Genomic DNA, 22077 nt, shown 5'->3' with positions numbered 1-22077 from the left:
TTGTGGGTTCTCGGGAAAAATTGCGGGAATGCGAACCGTGCAAAGAACAGTGTAAGACATTGCAAGCGAGGTCTGGATCTAATCTAATCTGATGAGAATCACTGATATTAAAGCGCGCGGGGGATCGTCCAGAACTAAGTTCTGGGATTAAGTTGTTCCCAAGGCGTAAAATTTGCAGGACTGGGAGCCTGACGCGTGCATCGCGCGTTTTCTAATCGCTTTTCTCGTTGCGTCTTGCGAAACGCATCTGGCCGCGGTACGTTCCGTCAATTATCGTCGGCATTGTATTCAATCGCGTTCTTAATTGAGTCTCGTATAGATCCCGAGGCGAGAGAGAGAGAGAGAGATAGAGAGAGGCCCCGCGTTGTATCGAGCCAAACCGGACGGAGGAGGAATATCGCGCAATTTGTATTGCACGACCATAATTCTTCGCGCTTCGCGCGTGTTAATCTTCCTCGCGCATAATTTACAAGCCTTGCGTCTTGGCAGAGATTTTAACGAACGATCAAAATCTTCTTCTCATCGCGATCGCGACGTCGGTTTTCGTGGAAACGTCTGCCCTCAGCGTTTCATGCGCCGTTTCACCAATAAAGCGAGTAGGCCGCTTCGAAAATACAACCGACACACGGAATTGCTACATGGGCGTAAGGTCGGGCTAAGTGCGCCGTCTAATAAACAAGCGGAATGTGCTCGTCGCGGCGGCGACGTTCTCAAGAACGAACGACGTTCGACGAAAATCGTCGTTCATCAAGAACAAATCGAGCCACGGAGATGTGCGAGATATTTCAGAAAAGACGCGCGTTTTCCGAAATATCGCGGAAAAGCGTTGTTGTTTCACGGTAATGCGAGAGCCCGCGATTAATTGGACAGTTTGATCATCGCCAGAGAAAACCGAGCCAGATGTAGCCGATACGTTCGCTCGACCGAGAAAAGCCGAACGAACGTGTATTGTATTGCTCTCAAAGGCGGGCCGAAAAGATCGACGGTTTCGTGGAAATCCGCGCGAATATTGCGTCGATGAAATTTATAGATCTTGGGAGTGTGTGAGCGCGCGCGCGCTCGAGAGGTCGAGAGGCGTTAAAATCCGAAGCGGTATAAACTTTGTTGATTTTGACGCAAACGCGTCGCGCTTTATTTCGACGAATTTATATTCGCGCTTAATATTTCGCGAGAACAACGTCGGAGACAAGTCGGCGAATCGGAAACTTGTGAATGTGACGTTTCTCTCGTTCCCGCTCGCTCGTCGTTTCTGCAGGTACGACCGACTGTCTCGTCTAGGTGACAAACTCGCGCGGAAGAAATCCAGTCGGCGAATCAACGTGGCGAATAAATTCGCGAGCAAACGATAGGCGCCAAATCATCGCGAATTGCGCAATGTTCTTTTTCTTATTGGAGGCTTTTATTCCGAACACAGCTGGCGCGCGGCCAACAACGGCGAGCGGCGGGTCTGCAGTCGCGGACACGCAAAAAGACACCGCGAGAATTATTTTTCACGAGTAATGAAAAGCGAAACAGAGAAGAGAGAAGATCGAAACGGAGTTGAAATCCGCGGATGTGAGCGAAATCGGCCGGTCCTTTCCGAAATTTTGTGCACGTGCACGACACTTTTGTTTATCGCGTTGCTTTAGATCCTATTTATATATCGGACGTGTATTTTTATGTCGCCCAAACCGGATGCATCTATCGGTTCCGAGATTTCAATGCCAACATACCAAGCGCGGCTATCGACGAGCGCGTGTCTGTCGTGCGTCGTTAATACAAAAGCAGGCGCTAACAAGGTCAGAAATTGAGATACCTGTTTAATTAAGAGAAGTAGAGAGTTGGAGTCATCGCTGCGTAAATAAATGGATAAAAAAAAAAAAAAAACACAACGAAAATATAGAATTTAATATCTTCGAAAATATCGACACGCTCAGTAATTATAAAAATAATTAACATATCTTTGTGATTTATTCCTATCTCGAGTCTGAGAACGAAGATACTCGATTGTTATTGCGAGATACGCTATGTTTATTTACATGTATATTAATATAATATCGATGTTTTAAAATAAATACCACAATTTTGTACACAAACATCTCAGTATTGCTCGTATCGGCTGTTCTTTTCTATTATTTTGATATATAATAAATATATTGGTTAAAAATATAAAAATATTTTCTATCAAGCGTGTAAGACCGCGCCGTAAAATAAACATGTTAAATTTTTGTTGCAGATAGCAACTCTCTTCATCGCCGCTCATCTGGAAACTCTATACGAAGTCTCGAAACGCGCTGAGCTTTTTCGCGCGTTTACAGAAACGCTTGCCAGAAACGAAGGCACTGCGATTGCCTGACTCGCGAACGCGCCTGATTCACGGATAAACAGCCGGAAAATCGTAAAGTCGCTTCCAATGAATAATCGCACGCGGCGACACGCAGCTACATACTTTGTGCTCATACATTCGCGTGCCAAGAAAAAGGTACTTTTTCTTGGCCTTTCCCAACCCATTCCCGGTCTAATATTCTGACGCGATGTTACCAAGTTTTCCGTGTCGCAAGCGAACTGAATCCTAAATCTTCTTCCCTCACATATGTTTACAACACACGCTTGACAGGCGTGGAGATACGCGATTCGCGTGATGTATGATGAGGGAGCAGAAATTGATTACGAAGTCGCAACGAATTTTGGCAGGGTCGTTAGATTAATTCCAGAACCGTATAACGTTGCTTTTTTTTTTTTGCTTTAATTATGACGCAACAACACAACACCGTTTAAATTCGATATGAGGTTTCAGAGTCTACGAAAGTAATTCAGGGAATCGAGAGAATTTTTCGCCATAAATTTATAACCATGGTAAACAACCATGAAACGTTTATAAGTGAATTATAAAATTTATAATATATTATTTTGACTGAAGAAGATGAGTCAATCAAAACGGGTAATAAATTTCGTCTCGTATTGATTCAAATAATCGACGCTCGTCAGTAGACCACCACAGCTCTGTTTGATCTTGTTTTTTTTTTAATCAAAATTTATCTTTAAAATAATATAAACGCAAAAATATCTAAAAAAAAGGCTTTACAATTCATGGAAAAATACATAAGAAAAATGAGAAGAAAACTAAAAAATTAAGATAGAATGTAAAACGCAGTGATACAAAAAATTGCTGAAATCGCTAGACTTGCAAAAACTCCTCGCAACGAACCCTTGAGACTCTTACCTCTAGAAGTGGTTGTCTAGTGGTGGTGGTAGTGGTGGTAGTTTTTCTGGTGGTAGTAGTTTTCCTAATCGTGCTGAGATTCTCGTACGGAGAATCCCAGTCCTGAAAGACCTCCGTGGTCGCCATGATTGCTGTCTCGCTTCGCACAATTCAAATGTCACTCCCGCTTAAGTATATCCTTTTTACACGATAGAGACACTTCAAAACCTCCCTTCCTCGTTAATCTTCGTCGCGTCAGAAAACGTTCTGCGAATTTTCGCACATAATTTCCAAAAACCAGACCAATCTCGTTAATGTGCAACAAACGCGATTTTTTGACAGACAACAATTGGATTTGAATTTCGCAAATTGTTTAAGTAACAAAATTTACAGCGTTCAAGCTGTAATCGTTCGATAAAATTAAAACTTAAGCGTCATTGAAATGAAATGAATACTCGTCGACAATTTCCTCGAAAACTCGAGAATTCGCCGCGCAGTCGTGAAAGTACATACTTTCTTAAAACGAACGGGAGGCGATTAAAGAAAAGAGAAGGGAACTTGCGGACGCGAACGCGTTTATAATCGCGCCGAGATGTTCGCGCGCTCGGCGCCTCAAAGTAGCTTTCGACGGTGCGGATCTTCGGGGCCGGTACTTCGGGAGATCGTCTTTGTGTGCTCGGTCTCACGTGAGATAACTTGGTGAGATATGCGCGATTCGAGGTGGACCACGCGCGACTGAAGTCGGGGAAACACTTCTCCGCTGTACACACCGTCGTCGAAGCGCGCCCCGTCGTCCGCGCGCGGACCGCTTCCAGAAATACGGAGAAACACATATAATTAGGCCGCCACCCGCCGCGACTCGCGCGACGCACGCCGCGAATCTGCCGCGGCGCAAGAAAAAGCGCATAGCTGTCGAGATGCGACGCCAAGAATCCTTCCTCGAGGTATTTCTCGAAAATCCTTTCTTTTGTTGATCCAACGACGTCGTCGGCAACGCGATAATGTTTTGATACCCAACGCCAGAATAACCCGCGCGCAAAAAAAATCGTCGCAATTTTCTCGGATTTTTTTTGTAACGTCGACATTTCTGCTCCTCGCGACTATTTCTCTTTGCGACCTTTGATTTCGTTTTTCTCGCGAAAATGTCGAATGTCCCGGGAGACATTTGAAGGAGACCCCAAAGGAGACTCCGAAATAAACGCAGATTTTGTTTTAATTTCTGAATTAACAGATCTCCTAGCCGACGTGTCGTTTGAATCCTTTCTGTTACAATTTTAGAAAGCGAGACAACAAAAACGTATGTATTTTACACACATCGCCGATTGTTTCGGTTTCGCGGGAGGAGAGAACGGCGTTGCGCGTCCCGTAAACTAATTTTCGAAGTTTCGCCATGTTTTATACACGACTCGTGTCTGTGTTACATAGGTAACCCATTTGTTTTCCCGCTGTTCGCTCTCCCAAAATCCGCGTGTGCGCGGAAATTTGAGCGCAGCTCAATTCCACGATAGAGAAAGAGAGAGAAAAGCGTGTGTAGGTAATCGATTACACGCGTGTGGATTATCGAGACCTGTCGTTAGCGATTCGTCTATTTTTCTTGGAAACGAACGTTAGGAATAGAAGAAGGCCGCCCGGAATGTCTGAATGGCGAAAATATATCGCGCTCTCGTGCAACGTCGAAGACGGCTTTTGATTATTCGCACGCGTTTTATTGTTATTATAAAATTGCGTCCTCTGCGAAAAATATTTACGCCAGTCAGCGTTTGACCTTTCTCAGTTTCTTTAGCTTTTCTTTTCTTAAAAACCAAACGCTCGTTTGAAGGCATTCGTTTCCGATCTGGCACTTGGATTGAAATGCGAAATTAATATCGCGATTTCGTCGAAGTTTGAAGAATTCGAAAACCCAGCAATTATTTTTGTATCACCGTATGGACATGGCTGTGTCTGAAGAACTTGAAACGATCTTAAAAAGAAAGTCGCAGATCTCGAGGCGATACTTGGCCCAAACACACTCGGGACTTTTTCGTTTTACGTACGTTGTGATGCATTTAAAAGATAAGTAATAATCACGCGGTGTTGCAAAAACATTCGCGACAGTGACGAGAAGCGAGTGGCTGAACGCGGCGTTGCGAAAGTCGAAGAGTCATCGCGCATCTTTCTGGCCGGTCCGCGGAAACGACGCGGAAGCGAAAATTCGCGTGGCGCGCCGAACGCGACCCGATGTCTCAATTTTCACCGACGCGTTTCAACAATGTGCGACCATCCCTTTTGCTAAATCGTTCGGAATTTCTTTGGCAGCGCGTCGACGATTACGCTCGCCGCACGTGCCGCGCTCTTGTTCGGCGCATAATTCAGTATTTAGCGCAAACCCGGGAAGAGAGGGATGGTCACTCGCATGACATTTGCAACGACGTCGAGTTTATTTGAACGCAAAAGTGACGGATAAAGCGTACAATATGCGAATTATTAATATAATCCGAGAAACGTTTTCCGACTCGCGTACTCGGACAACGTCGCAGAAAATAGCTAGAGACGGAGTAAAATTACTTTTGTTTCATCGCGCTGCTAAATCTCTCGAGATCTCGCTTTATCATTTTCCGCCTCTTTCGTTTATTACATAACACGGACGTGTTTCTACACATTGCTTAAAAAATTCTTTTTTTGTTTTTATTTTGATACGCAAGAAAATTGATCGGAAAAAGCTTCTTCGAAACGGCATCGTTGTTTATTTGCATTGTTCGCGTTTTTATATCGAGATCAAAGGTGCGGTTGTCACCCGTGAATTGTCGTCACGATTAATCGCGCGACCGTTCGATACATCTGTCGAAAGTCGTCGGTGCGAAAAAAAAAGAAAACTATTTATAAAGCAACGTCTCTCCGTACTTAGTTTTTTGCAGCTAGATGGCGGCACCATTAGAAACTTGGGCGCGAGCTTGAAAGCTGTTCGTGCAAAACCTCTTCCGGCAGAGAACCGTCAGATGGTGCGAAAGCTTGCCAAGCTCCTATCTCTCGAGAACAAAGGAGCTACTGTGTGACCGATTTTACCCTCTGTCGTCGAGCCGCCAGAAAAGCTCCTCGACCTGAGGAAGTTCTCTCAGAGATGCGAAAACGCTGGCATTTGTGACATTTTGTAATATGTAACGACATATTATTACCTGCGCGTTAAATTAAAACAAAAAAACGAATTAATTACGAAAACTATTTAGAAAAATAAAATACGCAAAATACATAAATGTCGCGCGTATCTCGAGAACAGCGCGTAACATTTAAATACGATAAAATCAAACGAGTGTGTTCGAAACGACGGCATATTTACATCCGCGCGCGCTCTTCTTCTTCTGGGACATTTCACATCCTCGCGACACAACAACTGGTCTGTGCAAAAAGATGCATAAATTACACGAAGACAGAGACGTTATTTGGACGCTACGTTGTGAGCGCATTATGCAAATATCATCTCTCTGTGTGTTTAGAGATCGTCGCGATATGAAAGTTAAATTGATCGGTTCCATTTCGGAAAATAATTTATGCGCGCGAAATTAAACGGAGCGCCGCGGGGATATCACCTGCGCGATTAAAGAGCTAATTTCGCACGTCGATTGCCCGATGATGATCGTTCGCGCGAATTTTCCAGCTTCAGCGAGCGAGCGAGCGCATCACCGAATAACAATCGCGAGAGGAACAAGCAATTCCCGTCCGAAACGGGTCGCGCCTTTTTGCGCCGGAAAAATCGGATTATCTTCCAGACTGTTGGCAACGCGATGCAAGCATGAAATGAGTACGGAGTGATTAAAAGTTCGTATGCGCGTCACGCTATCCGCGTTTCAAAAACGCAACTAATTGAGACGCGCGCGATGAAAGAGTAGGCTCTCTCTCTCTCTCTCTCTCTTTCTCATTTTATTCATTTCAGATTGTTCGAGAACAATTGTTTCTAATTATTTTTATTTTATTCTATTTCATTCTTTGTCGCGATAATCCACTGTTGTCACTAATTCAAATTGGATTTGAAAGTTGTTTTTTTGGACGAAAAATAATTTTTTCGCAATTAATAACTAGCTGTTGTCTTTGTTTTGTTTATTATGTAACTGTACTATATATGTAATAAATTTACTATTATTATTATTATTATTATAGTTTTTAGAGCCATCGTCTTTTTTTAATGTTATATTTTCACCACATTTAGGTGATTTATATTTTATTCAGGATCGCCGGAATGCAAGTCTCTCCGATTTTACTCTCATTTACACGGCCGCGTTGAATTTCAGCTGTCCCATAAAATGAGGCGAGAGAGAGAGACAGAGAGAGCGAAAATCAAGATTGAACGTCAATTCGGCGCTTCCGTTGGAAGAGCACAATTGCTACGTGGATTGGCACATTTACATTTCCGCGGAAAGATGAAAACGGACAGAGAGATTATCGGGAGAGAGAGGTGTGCGCCGGAGTGTTAAGTTATACACGACGAGCGACGAGCGATTGTGTTCAAAAAGCCGCAGACGTTCAAAACGCGAGATTAAAGAGGAAAATTATCCGCGTTTCAACGTGACGCGCGCGCATATGATCGATCTCGTTTGTTAACGCCAAAGCCAGGCACTCCATCTGAATTATGTACCCAAAAAGATACGATCCTAAGTTCCGTATTACCGGAGTGTGTGCGCGCGCGCGCGCGTAATTAAATTAATTAATTAATGTGTTTTGAAGTAAACTTGTGTGTGTGTGTGTGTGTATGTGCGCGCGCGTGTTTGCGAGAAAATCGCAAAATTCGACGAAAGATAATACGCCCCAAAGCTGATTACAGCGACCGACCTGTGACGCTCGTTGACCGTGTCTGCCGGATCTACGAGAGAGAGACGATTCAGAGAATGCGACACTAATTAATGTAATTAATTATTTCAAATAGACACCGCGCGCAAATTACAAACTCCGGGACGCAAAGCTCGCGCGATGCGGTCGTAAACTTTGTTAAAGAGAGAGAGAGAGAAAGAGAGAGAGAGAGACAGAAAGAGATGATAAAATTGCGTCAGCGCGAAATGATACTTCCCATCCCCTTTCCACTCGAGTTTTTTCAATCGCGCGCGGCGAAACAACAATTTGCTAATTGTTATTTTCTTTAATACCGAGCAGAGAGAGAGAGAGAGTATATTTGCGACCTGCGTTTCGCACAAAGTCCAATTTATTCCCGGGCGAAATGTGTCTCATCTTGACAAATGTTTTTCCGTAAAAATATGCAAACAATAACAATAACAACAAAACACGCAACAGACAGAAAACAACGCGTTCGAATGAGAATAACAGAAATATTACCAAAGGAATCGCGTCGGATGTCACGCCGATCAAAACATATCCTCCCTCCGACGAGGAGGCGGACGTGATCGACAAACTTTCCATTGCGGCTCGAGTGGCGCGTTATTTTTAAAAGTCCGCTCTCTCGGCCATTCTTACGTCAGCGCGACGAATCACGGTGTTTTCCGGTTAACACGACAAGGAAAAACGTCAATTTGTGTCCGTCGCTTAATCGGCGCAGCCTCTGACTCTCTTTCGGGAAAAACTCATTGTCCATCCTCAACTTCAATAGCCCGGCTAACGAGATACAAAAGCTTACCTCTCTCTCTCTCATCCCTACCTCCTCCTTGAAAAATACATCTCCGCGCCCGTAATCTCTCGCGCCGTAAATTACGACGAACTTCGCCGATTATACCGGGACACTAACGCGTCATTTCACGAACCATATCCTGCGACCGGTAAACAAGCGAAATTGCCCCAAGTTGGAAAGATATTATTAGGAGCGCGTCCCGCCTGATTGCACGTTTCCCTGGACGGAAAGTTTTCGCGATGATGATAATGATGATGACGATGCAAAATATTGTTGTCTATATTTTGAGTTTTATTAACGAACGAATAAAATCGTCGGGTAGGCCGGAGCGTCGAATCGAGCCTCGATTCTTCTGAAAGAAAAGATCGAGACGCGCCCACAGATAGTTTATAGAACGCTTGATCTTTTTGTTAATTTTCAAAAGTCGTATACGTTACGAAATACGTTACTTATTTCACCGATCATGTTAATTATCTATTCGATGATATAATTGTAACTTTTCGCTCTGCGAAGAGGGCGGAAACACTCTGATGAATTTATGTTTCAATTATATTTCACAAATTGTGAAATCCTGACATCTTCGAATGTATAAACTCACTGAGATCTTGGCCGATAGATTTTTCGTGGACTTGTTTTTTTTTTTTTATTAATTACTCTCTTTTCACTCTCTTTCCCCTTTCTCTCGCAAATCATATCAACGCGTGTCCGATGGGACACAGTGCGGCACTTTGACGTATAAACGCGATGCCGGCCAAGCGAGCCCTCTTCACATTTCGTCCCTTGATTGACTTCTTGTCTGCGCGATTGGCATCGCAATGAGTTTATTGACCTCAACGCGGAACAAGAATTGCTACCCCGGCCGATGATAACATATTGATTTTTCTTTCAATTTTTCCTATCGGCGGCAGGCCCGACGCTCTCTGTCACCATCGCAGAGAGTGGTTTGTCATCTCCAAATGAAGCACCGAACGGCGCAGCTGCGGTAATAAAAAATAACTGTCCATCTGGTTAATTACGTTTTAATTAAACTGTCTCGAGTTTCAATTATCGCGGTCTAGAAATTTAATTTTTTTTTCTCTCTCCCAATGCAAATTATTTGTCACTTTTTTTCGCGACTAAAGCTTGTATTTAACGCTGCGTGAATATAATCGCGCTGAAGATAATAACAAAAAAAATTATAAATAATAACAAAATAAAATCAGATTCTGTATTTTTACAATTTGCCTCGAAAAGACTCTTTACGATCAATTATCAAGTCGTCGCGCGGCCTGATCGCCTCGGTGAGCGATAAATCACGTTCCACGGGAACACGGCGAATCCGGATATACTTTAAGGGTTAAGTTTCACACAGAGCGGTTTACAGAGCTTTCCCAAAGCCCGCTGAAAATCGCGTTTTCGTCGTCGTGACGGGAGAACACAAAGCCCGGACGCGCAGATAATCGCGCGGGCGTGAAAACGGCCCCGGCAAAGGGTCAGCAACGGGATAATCCGAGGACAGAGCGACGGCGGAGGAACCTGATCTATTTCGAGATCGGGACGGTGGTGACCGATCGACCGCGTGCGCCTTCGCTAATTGAAACGCCGGAGGCATTGACCAGAAAGCACAACGGAACCGCAACTGAGAATCAACTTTGTGTGTGTGTGCGCGCGCGCGTGCATGTTACAAACGCGACGGCAAAATTGCTTGCTTGCGAATCTCTATGCGATTCTCACCGGTTCTCGATCAACGAAGACAGACAGTCGCGAATTGACGGCGACGCCCGTTAAACGCGCGTTCGTCTCTCCGTCGACGCGGCGCGTTTCTCGTTGCCAGAAAATATTCGACAGAGGCTCGCGCCGAAAGACGGGCGCGATTGCCAAATGTTTCTTTTTAAATTTCGTCTCGAAATCGAAAACAATTCGCGAACAACAAAAACGCGCGTCCCGCAAAAAATTGTTTGAATTAAAAATTTGCAAATTAATTTGCATTTTTTATTCGTCCACGCGCGTGGAGCGCGTTGGTAATTTATTTTCAATTCTTCGCATCCGAAGCGCAAAACCGAGATTTTTGAAAAATCGCGTTTTTGCGACTTCAACCAGACCACGTTAGCGCCCACATAGAGTTCCAATTGGCAAGACAAGGTGAAAACTTTGTTTATATATATAACGACACGCGAAGAGACGTGGCGCTTTATTAAACACAAAGTTATATTCATAGCCGCTGGACACCGGGCGGACGCAAATTAGCTTGATTCTTAATGCCGGTGTTACGACGACGTGTCCGCGTTATATTATACGCGGCGCGGGTGCAATTTTCGCGCGCGTATAATGTTCGCACGCGTAGGTATCCGTTTAACATATGCGTCGCGGGTCTGCCAAGTGGCGCGCGCTTCATTCAGAGAATTTACTCGGCTTTATTACGCGGCAAGTTTTCAACAAGCGAGGGTATTCTTTTATATCCGCCGAACGCGCGGATTCGAGGAGGCGGATTTGAAGAACCGATTCTCGCGTGACAGACGCGTGGTGATAAAAATCGAGATTAATCACGTCGACAGAAGAGAGAGAGAGAGAGAGAGAGAGAGAGAGAGAGAGAGAGAGAAAATGCGACGTTCGATGGAAAATTTCGAAAAGCAGCGAGCGCGATATGATATAAATTTCTCCAGCGAAAACAGCGTGTGTGCAGCGCGGGTGATAAACATTCGAGAAATCACTCGCAAATTTGCGCACCCGTCCCATCCACCTGTCCGCTCGCGAGTGCTTTGCGAGCTCTCGCCGTGTCTCGGGGCGAAATTTAAAAATATTTGGGCTGTAAAGCGTAAACCCGATTTATATACCACTCGCCCGTCCGCGATAACACATGTGTCCGCTCGGCGCGCACGTTAAAACTCTGACGTCGATCGCCAAATGTGCCGACGTCCAACGTCATCGTCGGATTATTTATAAGCCGCGAGTCAGAGAGAAAGAGAACGAGAGACGAGGAAGGAGGAGAGATATTTGCGATGAGATTCGCGTCGTTTCGACCTGTTGCACCCGGAAGCTAAAATACATCGCGTCGATATCGAGAGATGCACATCGAGATTTTCGAAGTGTAAGTGCGGCGAAAAGCGCGACGACGACGACGACGACGACGACGACGACGACGACGACGACGACGACGACGACGGCGACGACGACGACGCGTTGACCGAGTGAAATATTTTCGGATCCACTCCGCCGGTTGCAAGCGCGCAGAGAGAAAACGAGGTGTCAGCTGCATCGTACATCAGGCCGAAGTCGATAAATAGATTCTGGCGGAGCCCAGTCGCGGAAACAAATTCGAGCGCGATCGTTCTGCGACTTTTTTTTCCGCGAGAACTCTCGACCGAATTTCCCCGTTCGACGCAAATACCGCGACAGTATCGGTCCGTGACAATTTTTGGCGCGAAGTGCCATGGCTTGTGATCGATTCAAAGCGCTTGAAAAATTTTATCGGCAGCGTTTAATAGCTCGGAGCTTGCGGTAGGCCGTCACCTGACCGACCTCGTCGGGCGCAAGGTCGGACGACCCGAGGCAAGGTGGAATTTTCGTCGGGTTTCCTCCCGCTTCGCGTGCCAAGAGTGCTTCGAGTTACACGCGCGCGCGCGTTTCCTCATCGTGTTCATTCCCGATGAGTGTCTTTCCGCGAGGAAAGAAGAAGATCTCTCGATTTTTTCTGCGAGAGAAAATTCGAGCATTAATCGCGCCGTGAAAATATCAACGAATTCAAACCACCCCGGACGCGGCTGGATAAGACGCGAGAAAATTTTTTTCTCTTTTCGTTTGGTATTTATCGGTAACAATCGCGGCGCTTAAAAATCACAGAAGAGAGAGACGATTGTTTCGTATTACACACATGGCGACGCGTCGGTGCGGGATGAAACAGCGCGGCGCCGCGATATCAACGTAGCGCGTGAAACATTTCGTTTCCATTTACATCTGCGCGGCGCGCGAGATTGCAGCAGCTACAAACGCGTTTAACAATAGCGACAAGGGATGGGAGGAAGAGAGAAGAGTCGGGATTCGTAGGGGAAGTCGTTCGCGTGTTCGCGGCGGAGAAACAGCGTGTAACCGTTGAGCGCGGGTTCATCCGTTGAATGGAATTCAACAGGTATCCGCCAGTAATCTCCGACGCGCGAGGCCGGCGTAACACACAATGGGGACGGCGACGGAAGTCGTGTTTCATTATCGGCAAGCACTTTGCTCCGATAAAGAGAAAGGGCGAAGCGTGGGACTGTACTGCGGCGCTCGCGCGGTTTCGTCCCCCAATAGCAATAGACGCGGCAAATCGCGTTTAAATGTCAATACCGGGTCGCGCTAATGTGATAACTTACCTCTTAACCCGTTCGATCACTTTTCCCTGACATTTCGCGACCGACTTCGTTCCGGTTCGCGGACCGCGATCTGATCGATGTCACGTGTCGCGAGGGAACTCGCGGTCGTTAAACGCGTACAATATTGTCGCGTACGTTACAACAGGTGACGTGAACGATTTTTTTTTTGTTTTTTTTTTGTATATGTTCCTGTTTGCGAAATTCTTGCTCGCGTAAACTTCGCCGAGGGTTTTGCATTAATAATTAATTAGATTTTCTATTGATAGACGAGAGTCGCAAGTTTCGCGTCGAGCGAGCGGGTTTTTGCTTTGAAGTATATACACGTCAGGCGAGAAAAGAGAGACGCGCGATATTCTCGGAAAACGCGAATTATTCTCATTCGCACGGAGAGGGAGCTTTTCTCTTTTTCTCTCTCCTCCGTTCGTGAAATATGGCGGACAGAAAGCTCATTCAGATCGGGCGGGCGGAGCCGCCCGCGACCTCGAAAATAATTCAACTGCCTGCCGGTATATAAACCGGTATCGCCCGCAACGGGCCGGATAACTTGGAATTACGATGATTAATTGGACGTCAGTAGCACGGCGAGTAATTTACGGGGACAAATTCACGGACTGCGAAAACACGTCCGTTCACGGAGTTTACGCGCGCGCGCGGTCCTCCTCGTTTTCGTTGCGCGCTTCGACTTGCCTCTCTTTTCGTTTTCTTCTAAACATTTCTATCGCCGGCTTTCACGCGCGGGGGCTGATGTCTTCTCCTTCCGCTTCTCCGCTCGCGAATAGAAACAGAAATCAATTTACCGGCGAGCCGAGAGAAAACGCGAGGACGACGCTCTTTTAATTCTCTTCATTTTTTTTATGACACATTCCTTCTAGCGTTCGAAGAGCGGAGATTCTTTTCTCGACAAAATGATTGCCGGATTCATTAGACAACTACTCGCGCTCGAAGATCGAAGATAATAATCGCAAAGAAACTTTATTCATATTCAAATTTCTTTTTCCCCTTTTCCTTCTTCCTGTCTCTTCGGCGAGAAGCGAATTTACATTCGAACTTCATTTGTCACATACTCCGAGACAGTCAATTCCCCGAGTCTGAGACTCCGTTAACTCGGGCGTTAAGTTAATCGTCGCGCGACAAAAATGAACGAGAGTGTTAATTGAGCGAGCGACAATAAACGTGACTTCGGGAGCGAGAGACTAGCGCGGCGCTTAAATTGATTTTCGTCAGGGTTTCTAACAGGGTTTTCCTCTTCCCCCAAATGATTTGCTGACGTTTCCACGACGCGCGACAGCTGCTGCGAAGAAACCACTCGCGTTCAACTCTCTCCCCTCGTGTGCTTATTGGTTCACTTTTCGCTCGGCTTTCAGCGCGTCGTTTAAAACGTCGTCGGCGTGTCGACGATTCACGTCGGGGTAGGAACAACACCGCCGACGCTTAACCCGCGCGTCACGCACGCATTCACCAACGCGGAAACGACTTTGGCGTCGCACGACTCGTCGTCAGCGAGTTCTCTCACCCTCCATACATTATATTTATGTTTATTTTCCGCGTACGCTTCCCTCGCGAAAGAGCAGCCATTTTGGCTTTTTATAAACGTCACGAGCGAGAAGTGACACAGCGCGCGCGATTCCGTGGCTTTTGGATTTGGAGCTTTTTTTTTTCCCTGCGAAGAGTTATCGTGCGGTTCCTTCGGAAATGGAAAAGACACAGTCGGAAAATCGAGAAATTAAATGTGACAGCTCAGCTGTTTCCAACCCGTCGTCGGTGACAGCTGAGAAACAGTATCCACTTCGCTTCGGGAGTCATCTTACACCTCCGCGTGACACACATCGCTCGGATCCAATTCCGAGTTTTCTCTGCATATTTCGCAGATATTTGATTTTTTGAGCGGAAAAACTCGAGCCATGCGCGCACTTTCGTTTCTCGCGTCTTGTAATTGGCTGCTCGAAGAGTGAACACACAGTCTCGAATCGGAAATCGGTCGATTTTGCGAAGCTCCATGTCAAGCGCGCGCTTCCTCCTTATTTATAAAAGCGTAGAAGAGAGCGCGCGAGCGTCAGAAGTGGCGCATCGATTATATAGAATTAGAATATCCACTTGTTCGCAGGAGCGATCGAACACGTCTGACGTACTTTCAAAATAGCACCGAGGTCGAGATCTTCGGCGTGATCTTCCCGTCCGTTCGCGCGATCGTCCGAATCGCGAGAAAATTATTGCCGGATAATTGCGCGCGGCTGTAAAATTCAAGGCTTATTCTTGTCGCCGTAAATATCGAGGTAACAAAAATTCGCGTTGAAAATAACGTCGCGAAATAGTTTCGACTCGTGTGAAATGTATCTTTCGTTTTAAAGATTTTTTTATTGAATTTACAATCTTCTTTGTATTGTTGTTGTTTATCAAATTTGCTATCACATAAAATAACAATAAAATCTTCTTTGGTTAAAAACCTCGGAGCGGAAAATACGCGAACGAAGGATCGAACACGCACACAATCCGCGTCCGGACAGGACGCGTATTAATTCGAGACACGTATTAAATTTCCTCGCGCGCGCGTGTGTTGTGCAACAACTAGGGATGTTCGAAAAGCGAGTATCTTCATCAAGCGGCGGCCGGAAACAGATCGTCGCTTTCACGAAAGCAGATCGCCAGTGAAATTTATGCCGCCACGTGGCCGTCCGACGACAAAGTGAACTGCAATTTAGTTGCCGCTTTAACGAAGCGCCGTTTCTCGTCGTCCCAACATCGACGAGATGGAATCGCTCGCCCCGCAGCAGCTTTCTTGACCGCTAATTGCGTTACAAGCGGAAAACGATCAAGCGAGTTTACGACGTCGATCGTGTCTTGTGACGCGGTTCGCCGCTCGCTGCAGAAATCTCTTCTCGCGCGTGTCACGTTCTCTCTCTCTCTCTCTCTCTCTCTCTCTCTCTCTCTCTCTCTCTCTCTCTCTCTTTCTCTCTCTCTCTCTCTTTCCCTCTTTATACTTAAAAACCCGCTTTGCGGCTAATTTTCGTCGGTCCGCGGCAGATTATCGTTTCACAGGTGTTATTTTCTCTCTTTCTCTTCTTCGTTCGTTTAGAAAATTCCAGCCCCCGGGTTTAATATAAACGCCCTCATAATTTACACCTAACGAGTCCTTTGGTTAATTCGGTGGAACACGGCGGTGAAGTGATGTTCGGGCTTCGGCCAAGAATTTTGCAACTTTCATCGGCAAGCCGGACAGTTCACGCAGACGTGTGTTTGTGTAGTTTGATGCGCGGGTATTTATTTTGCAACGATCGTTAACGCGCTTATAATCTACGATTTACTTCTCTCTCTCTCTCTCTCCCTACGATTCGCTTTTCACGTGCGTTCCAAAAATATTATTTTCTGTGTTTAAAAATTCGCTCTTTAGTAACAAATAATTTAACTTTGCTTTTCACTTTGTTTACCGGAATCAAAACAATTTTTCGTAAAGATTCGCTTTCGCACATATTTTTAAACGAAACGATCTTGCTGATGTAATTTCAAAACAGTTTTCAGCTCGTTGACCGACATCAAAGGAGCCTCGTCGTCGTCATCAATTGATTTATCAAAGGAGTTACGAAATCGCACAAGACAGGAAGACGCAAATCACGAATGATGATCGGAAGTTCGCGATCGGCGGCCGGTCTTGTTCGTTGCGTGCGCCGCCCATCGGTTTTCTGCGCGAGTATTTTGCTGCCAGATTCTAAAATCGTCATCCTGACAATGACGTAGAAACGAACGGCAGTTTGTTTCTCGGAAGACAACAATTCGCGAGAGTATCTCTCTTTCTCTTTTCGTTCGACGAGACGAGCGGAAAATTTACACGCGAGATTTCCGTCTGAATTTTCGCGTCTTGCGCATACGGGTTAAAACACAAACAGGAGGGAGTGTATCAGTGTGAGTCACCGCTGCACGGTGAGCGCAAACTGATAAATAAACAATAGTCGGGCCGCTGTTTGGTAAATCGTGTTACGTGTGCGAACTGAGTTTTGCGTCTGCATCGCGCGCTCCTCAAACCGGAAAATAATAAACACCTTCCCAGTGGGGAATATTTTGTCCAACGGGTATCGCGGAGAGAGACACATGTTTGGGGAACAACTTACTTCTTGGATCGTGTAGCTGGTGCGAATGGTCTTGCGCTTGGTGTGAGTGATCTCGTAAGTCTCCTCGACGGTGGGCGCCTCGTTGTTGTTGTGGGCGACGCCATCGCCGTTGGACCTCATCAGAGCGTCGTCCTTCCCGACGTTCTCCGTGTCCACCTCCATCCTCGTTTCACCTGAATCCTTCTCGGGGAGAAGATTCGCGCGGTTCCAGCAGTTCCCTGACGAGGAACAATCGAGGAACTGCTTGCCGAGAGACGAGATCTCGCGCGGTTAACCGAGAGAAAAGCGCGACGTGTACCGCGGAATCGGCAAGATCTTGTTCTCTCGTTACGCGAGCACTGGCCGTCCGGATCAGAAAAATCTCTCAAACAGCGGGAAAACTATTCCGGGCGTCCAAGCTCCGCGGCGAGGCTGACGGTACTAAAGCACCGCACCGCGGAAACCCAACGACGAATGAAATCCCGCGCGCGACTTTCCGCGGCGAAAATAGATTCCTCATGTGTTCTCCCGCGAGAAACTCCGCGGGTTCGCGCGTGTCGAGAACAAGCGTAGTATTAACAATACCATCGTTAACGTGGCAAAAGTCGTAGAGAAGCTTCGACCGACTTGTGGGTCACTTGTCACGCGAATTGCAAATAAATAAAAATTATAAAATACAATTGTATATACGTGTGTGTGTATGTCACCTAAAAATAGGAGAAAGAAATTTGTGTTTAGGGAGTTCTAAAATATATTAATCCATACATAGTCTTCTTCAAAAGAGTGAGAGGAAAAATGCCAAAATAGAATAAAATACAATTTTTTGAAAAAAAAAAAAAAAAAAAAAAAAAACTGTTTGTACGAAGAGACGTTTAATGTATGTTTGCTGCGGTAGTGTTGAAATATACACCTAGAAATTCAAAACATGCTAAGTTGGAAAATACATGTATTGTAGTAAGAAATTACATGTATAAAAAACTAATATATTCTTAAAAAGTAATATATAGTTTACATCATATAACAATTCTTAACATATTACAGAATGACTAAAGAACAAACTTTGGTTAGCCTCATTAGGCAAATTGATAATCGATTCCCTGAGTCGTTTGAATCAAGTGAATGCAAGAATTTCAGGCGAGTAGGCAACTGAATCTTAAAATGTCCCCGAGCTAGTTCGACTGATCATTGGAGTTAAAAAACAAAAAAAATATAAAAGTCTTGTTGACAAAAAAAATATAGTTTGGACATGTTTAGAACAGAATGTTTTCCGCTAGTGGTTTTCTAGGGGTTTCTTCTATCCACTACTTGGAAGACTTTTTTCAGTTCTGACGGCCGGTACGAGCCACGTTCCGTGACTATGCGCGTGATCAAATCCGCCGGAGTTACGTCAAACGCCGGATTCCAACAACGCACGCCCTCCGGTGCGATTCTCTGGTCGTTTACGTAAACCATCTCCTTTTCGGGTCGCTCCTCGATGACTATATCGTCGCCAGTCTGTATATTTACGTCTATGGTCGACGACGGCGCGGCCACGATGAAAGGAATCTTGTGGTAGTTGGCAAGAATCGCAATCTACATATCGGTAATAAGACAACCGTAAACATATGCTGTGCCTGATTACGCGCTATCATCGTTCAAACTGTATTCAAGTACTTTTGACTCGCGATATCGTTCGTTGTCGTATCTGTGAAGTTTACAAATCAAAGATAAGTCATCACCTGATAAGTCCCGATCTTGTTCGCGGTGTCACCATTTATGGCAATCCTGTCAGCGCCCACAACGACCGTCGTGATTTTTTTGTCCGTCATCAGCATCGCAACCATATTGTCGCAGATCAAAGTGGAGGGTATCTTTTCCTCCAGCAATTCGTAAGCGGTCAAACGAGCGCCCTGATTGTACGGTCTGGTCTCGGTGAAGTAGACGTGCTCTGAAAATGCAAGAAAACACAAATTCACGTTCAATCTTTCTTCAATATGAGACAACAATTTCAAGAGCGTAAAATTCGAGCGATGTGTTTACCAAGTTTTCCCTCCTCGTGGAAGTATCTGACGATACCCAAAGCTGTGCCGTATCCCGCGGTGGCGAGACTGCCTGTGTTACAATGCGTGAGCAGCCGTTGATTGACGCTGCGCATTCTTGGATCGGTCAGAATAGCGGCGAAGCCATTCGCCCCAATCGCCCTGTTGTCGCGTCTGTCGTTCGTGTATATCGACTCTATTTTGTCTATAATTCTGAAACATCACCAGTTCGAAGATACGAGAAATCTTATAAATTTGGTTATCGAAGAGGCGCGCGTGCACTCACTTCTTTTTCATTTCGGACAAAGTTACGTTCTTATTGTCGACGTCTTTGCGCGCCATGCTTGTGATTTGGTCGACTGCTGTTTTCAAGTTGATAGCGGTTGGACGAGCCGTTAACAAGTACTTGAAATTATTCTCAACGTATTGATACAGAGCTGCTTTGTCCTCAAGCGGCTTGTGAAGCTCGTTAATGAGCATTTGCGACAAGCTGAGGCAGCCTACAATAGCTATGGCTGGCGCACCTCGTACCTACATGATACACAACTAGCATTAATCATGAAAAACATACACATACACCAACGTGTATCCACGTACCTACCGTGACATTGTACTTTTATGTGAAGATGAGAAAGAACGCATGCAAATACACAAACTATTACAACAAAGCCTAGAAAGAACTAGTGTTGGTGCTTAGGTTCATTACCACAAAACTCTTCATATGTTGGCAACAAAGGTCTTGACCCTTGAATTGGGTCTTTTTCAATGTTAAATGCTGATAAAGTGGTCTAGCAAGCAGAATCTTCATTTGAATTTTTGTTTCAATATTGTCATGTGAGGAACTTAACATGCATGAATATTTATATCTCGACTGCAAACATATACTTGACACTACAACTCTTCGCACGTCTAATGGTCCTCCGACTTCTTTCCAAAATTCGTGGAAAAATCAAACGCAAGACGGTATTTTTTTTTTACATGTACAAATGATTAAATATAGTATTAAATTTCAATTTCTTTTCTCTCACTCAGCCGAAGAAAACCATCGTTATATTTGGAACAAATTAATTGATAATTCAGAGAAAGGACAAATAGTTCCAAAAATATGTAAAATTTCAACGTGACAGGCAGTTGGAACTAAATACACGGGTGTTGTTGTGCGAATATGTGATGGTAATATTATTTATTCATGATGTATATAAATGAAGCATAACAACGTTTCGAGTCTGGAAGTCATGCACAGCTCTTGTTTGCGATACGACTTGTTGTAACATCTTAATTATCATCATTGTTTTGTACGAAGTTTTGTTAAACAGCACATATCTAATTTGATAAAGACCTAAACCGAAGGTTGAAACCGTGTATTTAGTTCCAACTGCCTGTCACGTTGAAATTTAAATTAATTGATGTTTTTACTTGTTGGAAAAAAAAATTAAATAACCAAATTTGATAGTAGAGAAGGCGTGACTGAACAGAGATGCAGGATGATTTGCAGGGAGAAAAATATTTTAAACTCTATTAGATCCCAAACGTTTCGACTGTGTACTTAGTCATCTTCAGTGGGCACTACATGTAAACAAATTGTTATTTCTTTAACAAATTTGGTTATCCCACACTGAACTTGGGGATATTCCTCGTCCATCAAGTATTTAAAAATATAAATTTTAATAAATCATTCACGAGAGACTCGATCAATCGCTCACCTTCATCGTTTTGATCGCATTCCAGGCGTCCTGAACGCTCTCGATCTTGATGTAGCTTTTTGTATGCGGCAACAGAAGCTGGTCCAGAATCTGCAGCTCCGCGATGTCCTTTTCGTCCTGTCTAAAACGTACCCATTTCATCGCGTCCAGCGAGGGAAGAAACTTGTGCTCGTACGCCATTGTCGTCCAAATGAGCGACAGCCTTGGGATCTATTAAACGAACGAGAGACGAATAGAAATTGCGAATAAGAAACTAAGGTTGGACCCATCGACGACGCAGTTAGGCTAGCCGGGGTCGTAAGTAATGTCGCTCCGGCAAGATGTGGCTTCAATAACGAGGTGCCATCTGGCGGACGACGGAGTTTGTCACACACACAAGTGACGAGTTCCGTATTTTCCTCTCCTCTCGTCATCCGTTCTCTTTCCTTCTATCGCCCGCGCGCCGTCGAGCGTAGTACAAACCGGTTTTTTTTTCGCGCTGCGAAAACGGTACACGAGAGAGCATATCTATTATAGTCGACGCTCTGTGCGACGCGTGTATGTATGTATGTATGTATGTATATATCGAATAAACTTCATTCTCAAGGGGAACCTTTGAATAATTTATGTAATTAGCGCTTCGGCGTTGTGCGCGTCGGTGAGAGGCGCGTCTTATCTTCGGGCGCGTTGCATAACGTTTCCCGATACCGATTCTGATAACAGCGAGAAACAACAGTCGTCGGTCTCAATTGCCAACTCGATCTGAAGGTCTCGGACGGTCTCTCGAGCTCACTGAGAGATGTGTGTGTCGAGCGATGTTTACGCGATGCGAAGGTTTTTTTTTGTTATCTTGCTCGCGGGAAAAAAAACGTACGTTTGTTTGGTTCTCCGAAGAAAATGCAAATAAGCGAAAAGAAAACGAGACTGACTATAAATCTCTCTCGTTATGTAATATACGTGTTTTTTCTTTTTTTGTAATTGTTAATTAGTATTCCACGTGCTCGGATATTTAATTGAATTCGCGTCGATCTCTCTCGCGGTACGACGAGAAGAGCGCCTTCGAACACTCATCAATCAACAGACTCGAAAACTTTTCGAAGAGAGCAATTTCCAGGTCACGTGATCTATCAATTTAATATCGTATTCGAGCAATTCGGCCGAAGATCTTCCGGTTCGGTGGAATACGCGCCTCGAGATAC

At 45.0% G+C, this 22077-nt stretch overlaps 2 protein-coding genes across 6 annotated transcripts in view; both read right to left on the bottom strand.

Annotated features, from left to right (window-relative positions):
• LOC109857153 (tropomodulin) overlaps window positions 1-17630 on the bottom strand; it is a 49121-nt gene extending 31491 nt beyond the window's left edge. For 4 of the 5 annotated variants that reach the window (XR_002250460.1, XM_020433204.1, XM_020433207.1 and 1 more), the window contains exon 1: window positions 17200-17630. Coding sequence is in view for 3 of the 5 variants with exons in the window: in XM_020433204.1 (XP_020288793.1) it covers window positions 17200-17361 (162 nt within the window). In the remaining 2 variants the exon portion in view is untranslated. Of the gene's footprint in view, window positions 1-3202; window positions 3923-17199 lie in introns of those variants that run through there. The other variant, XR_002250461.1, reaches the window with a different exon arrangement.
• A 517-nt stretch (window positions 17631-18147) lies between these two features.
• On the bottom strand, window positions 18148-21425 carry LOC109857151 (methylthioribose-1-phosphate isomerase). Its single transcript, XM_020433202.1, has 5 exons — window positions 20900-21425; window positions 19483-19727; window positions 19198-19409; window positions 18897-19105; window positions 18148-18750 (listed from the first exon to the last, which is right to left on the bottom strand). Exons 1-5 carry the CDS (start codon window positions 21077-21079, stop codon window positions 18460-18462), a joined length of 1137 nt encoding a protein of 378 aa, XP_020288791.1. The 5' UTR covers window positions 21080-21425; the 3' UTR covers window positions 18148-18459.
• Between the last annotated feature and the right edge of the window lie 652 nt (window positions 21426-22077).

The sequence above is a fragment of the Pseudomyrmex gracilis genome, unplaced genomic scaffold (genome assembly GCF_002006095.1).
Source record: "Pseudomyrmex gracilis isolate BER0280 unplaced genomic scaffold, ASM200609v1 scaffold_147, whole genome shotgun sequence".
Lineage (NCBI taxonomy): Eukaryota > Metazoa > Arthropoda > Insecta > Hymenoptera > Formicidae > Pseudomyrmex > Pseudomyrmex gracilis.
Note: the sequence above shows the minus strand (reverse complement) of the source record. Positions and strands in the feature narration are given on the sequence as shown.

What these genes read in the sequence shown, in the direction of transcription:
- LOC109857151 (XM_020433202.1), bottom strand. Translation starts at nt 21,079, where the DNA reads ATGGCGTACGAGCACAAGTTTCTTCCCTCGCTGGACGCGATGAAATGG. An exon ending in ATGCGATCAAAACGATGAAG is followed by an intron (nt 19,728 to 20,899) that starts GTGAGCGATTGA and finishes TGTATCATGTAG; the next exon opens with GTACGAGGTGCGCCAGCCAT. An exon ending in TTGTCCGAAATGAAAAAGAA is followed by an intron (nt 19,410 to 19,482) that starts GTGAGTGCACGC and finishes GTGATGTTTCAG; the next exon opens with AATTATAGACAAAATAGAGT.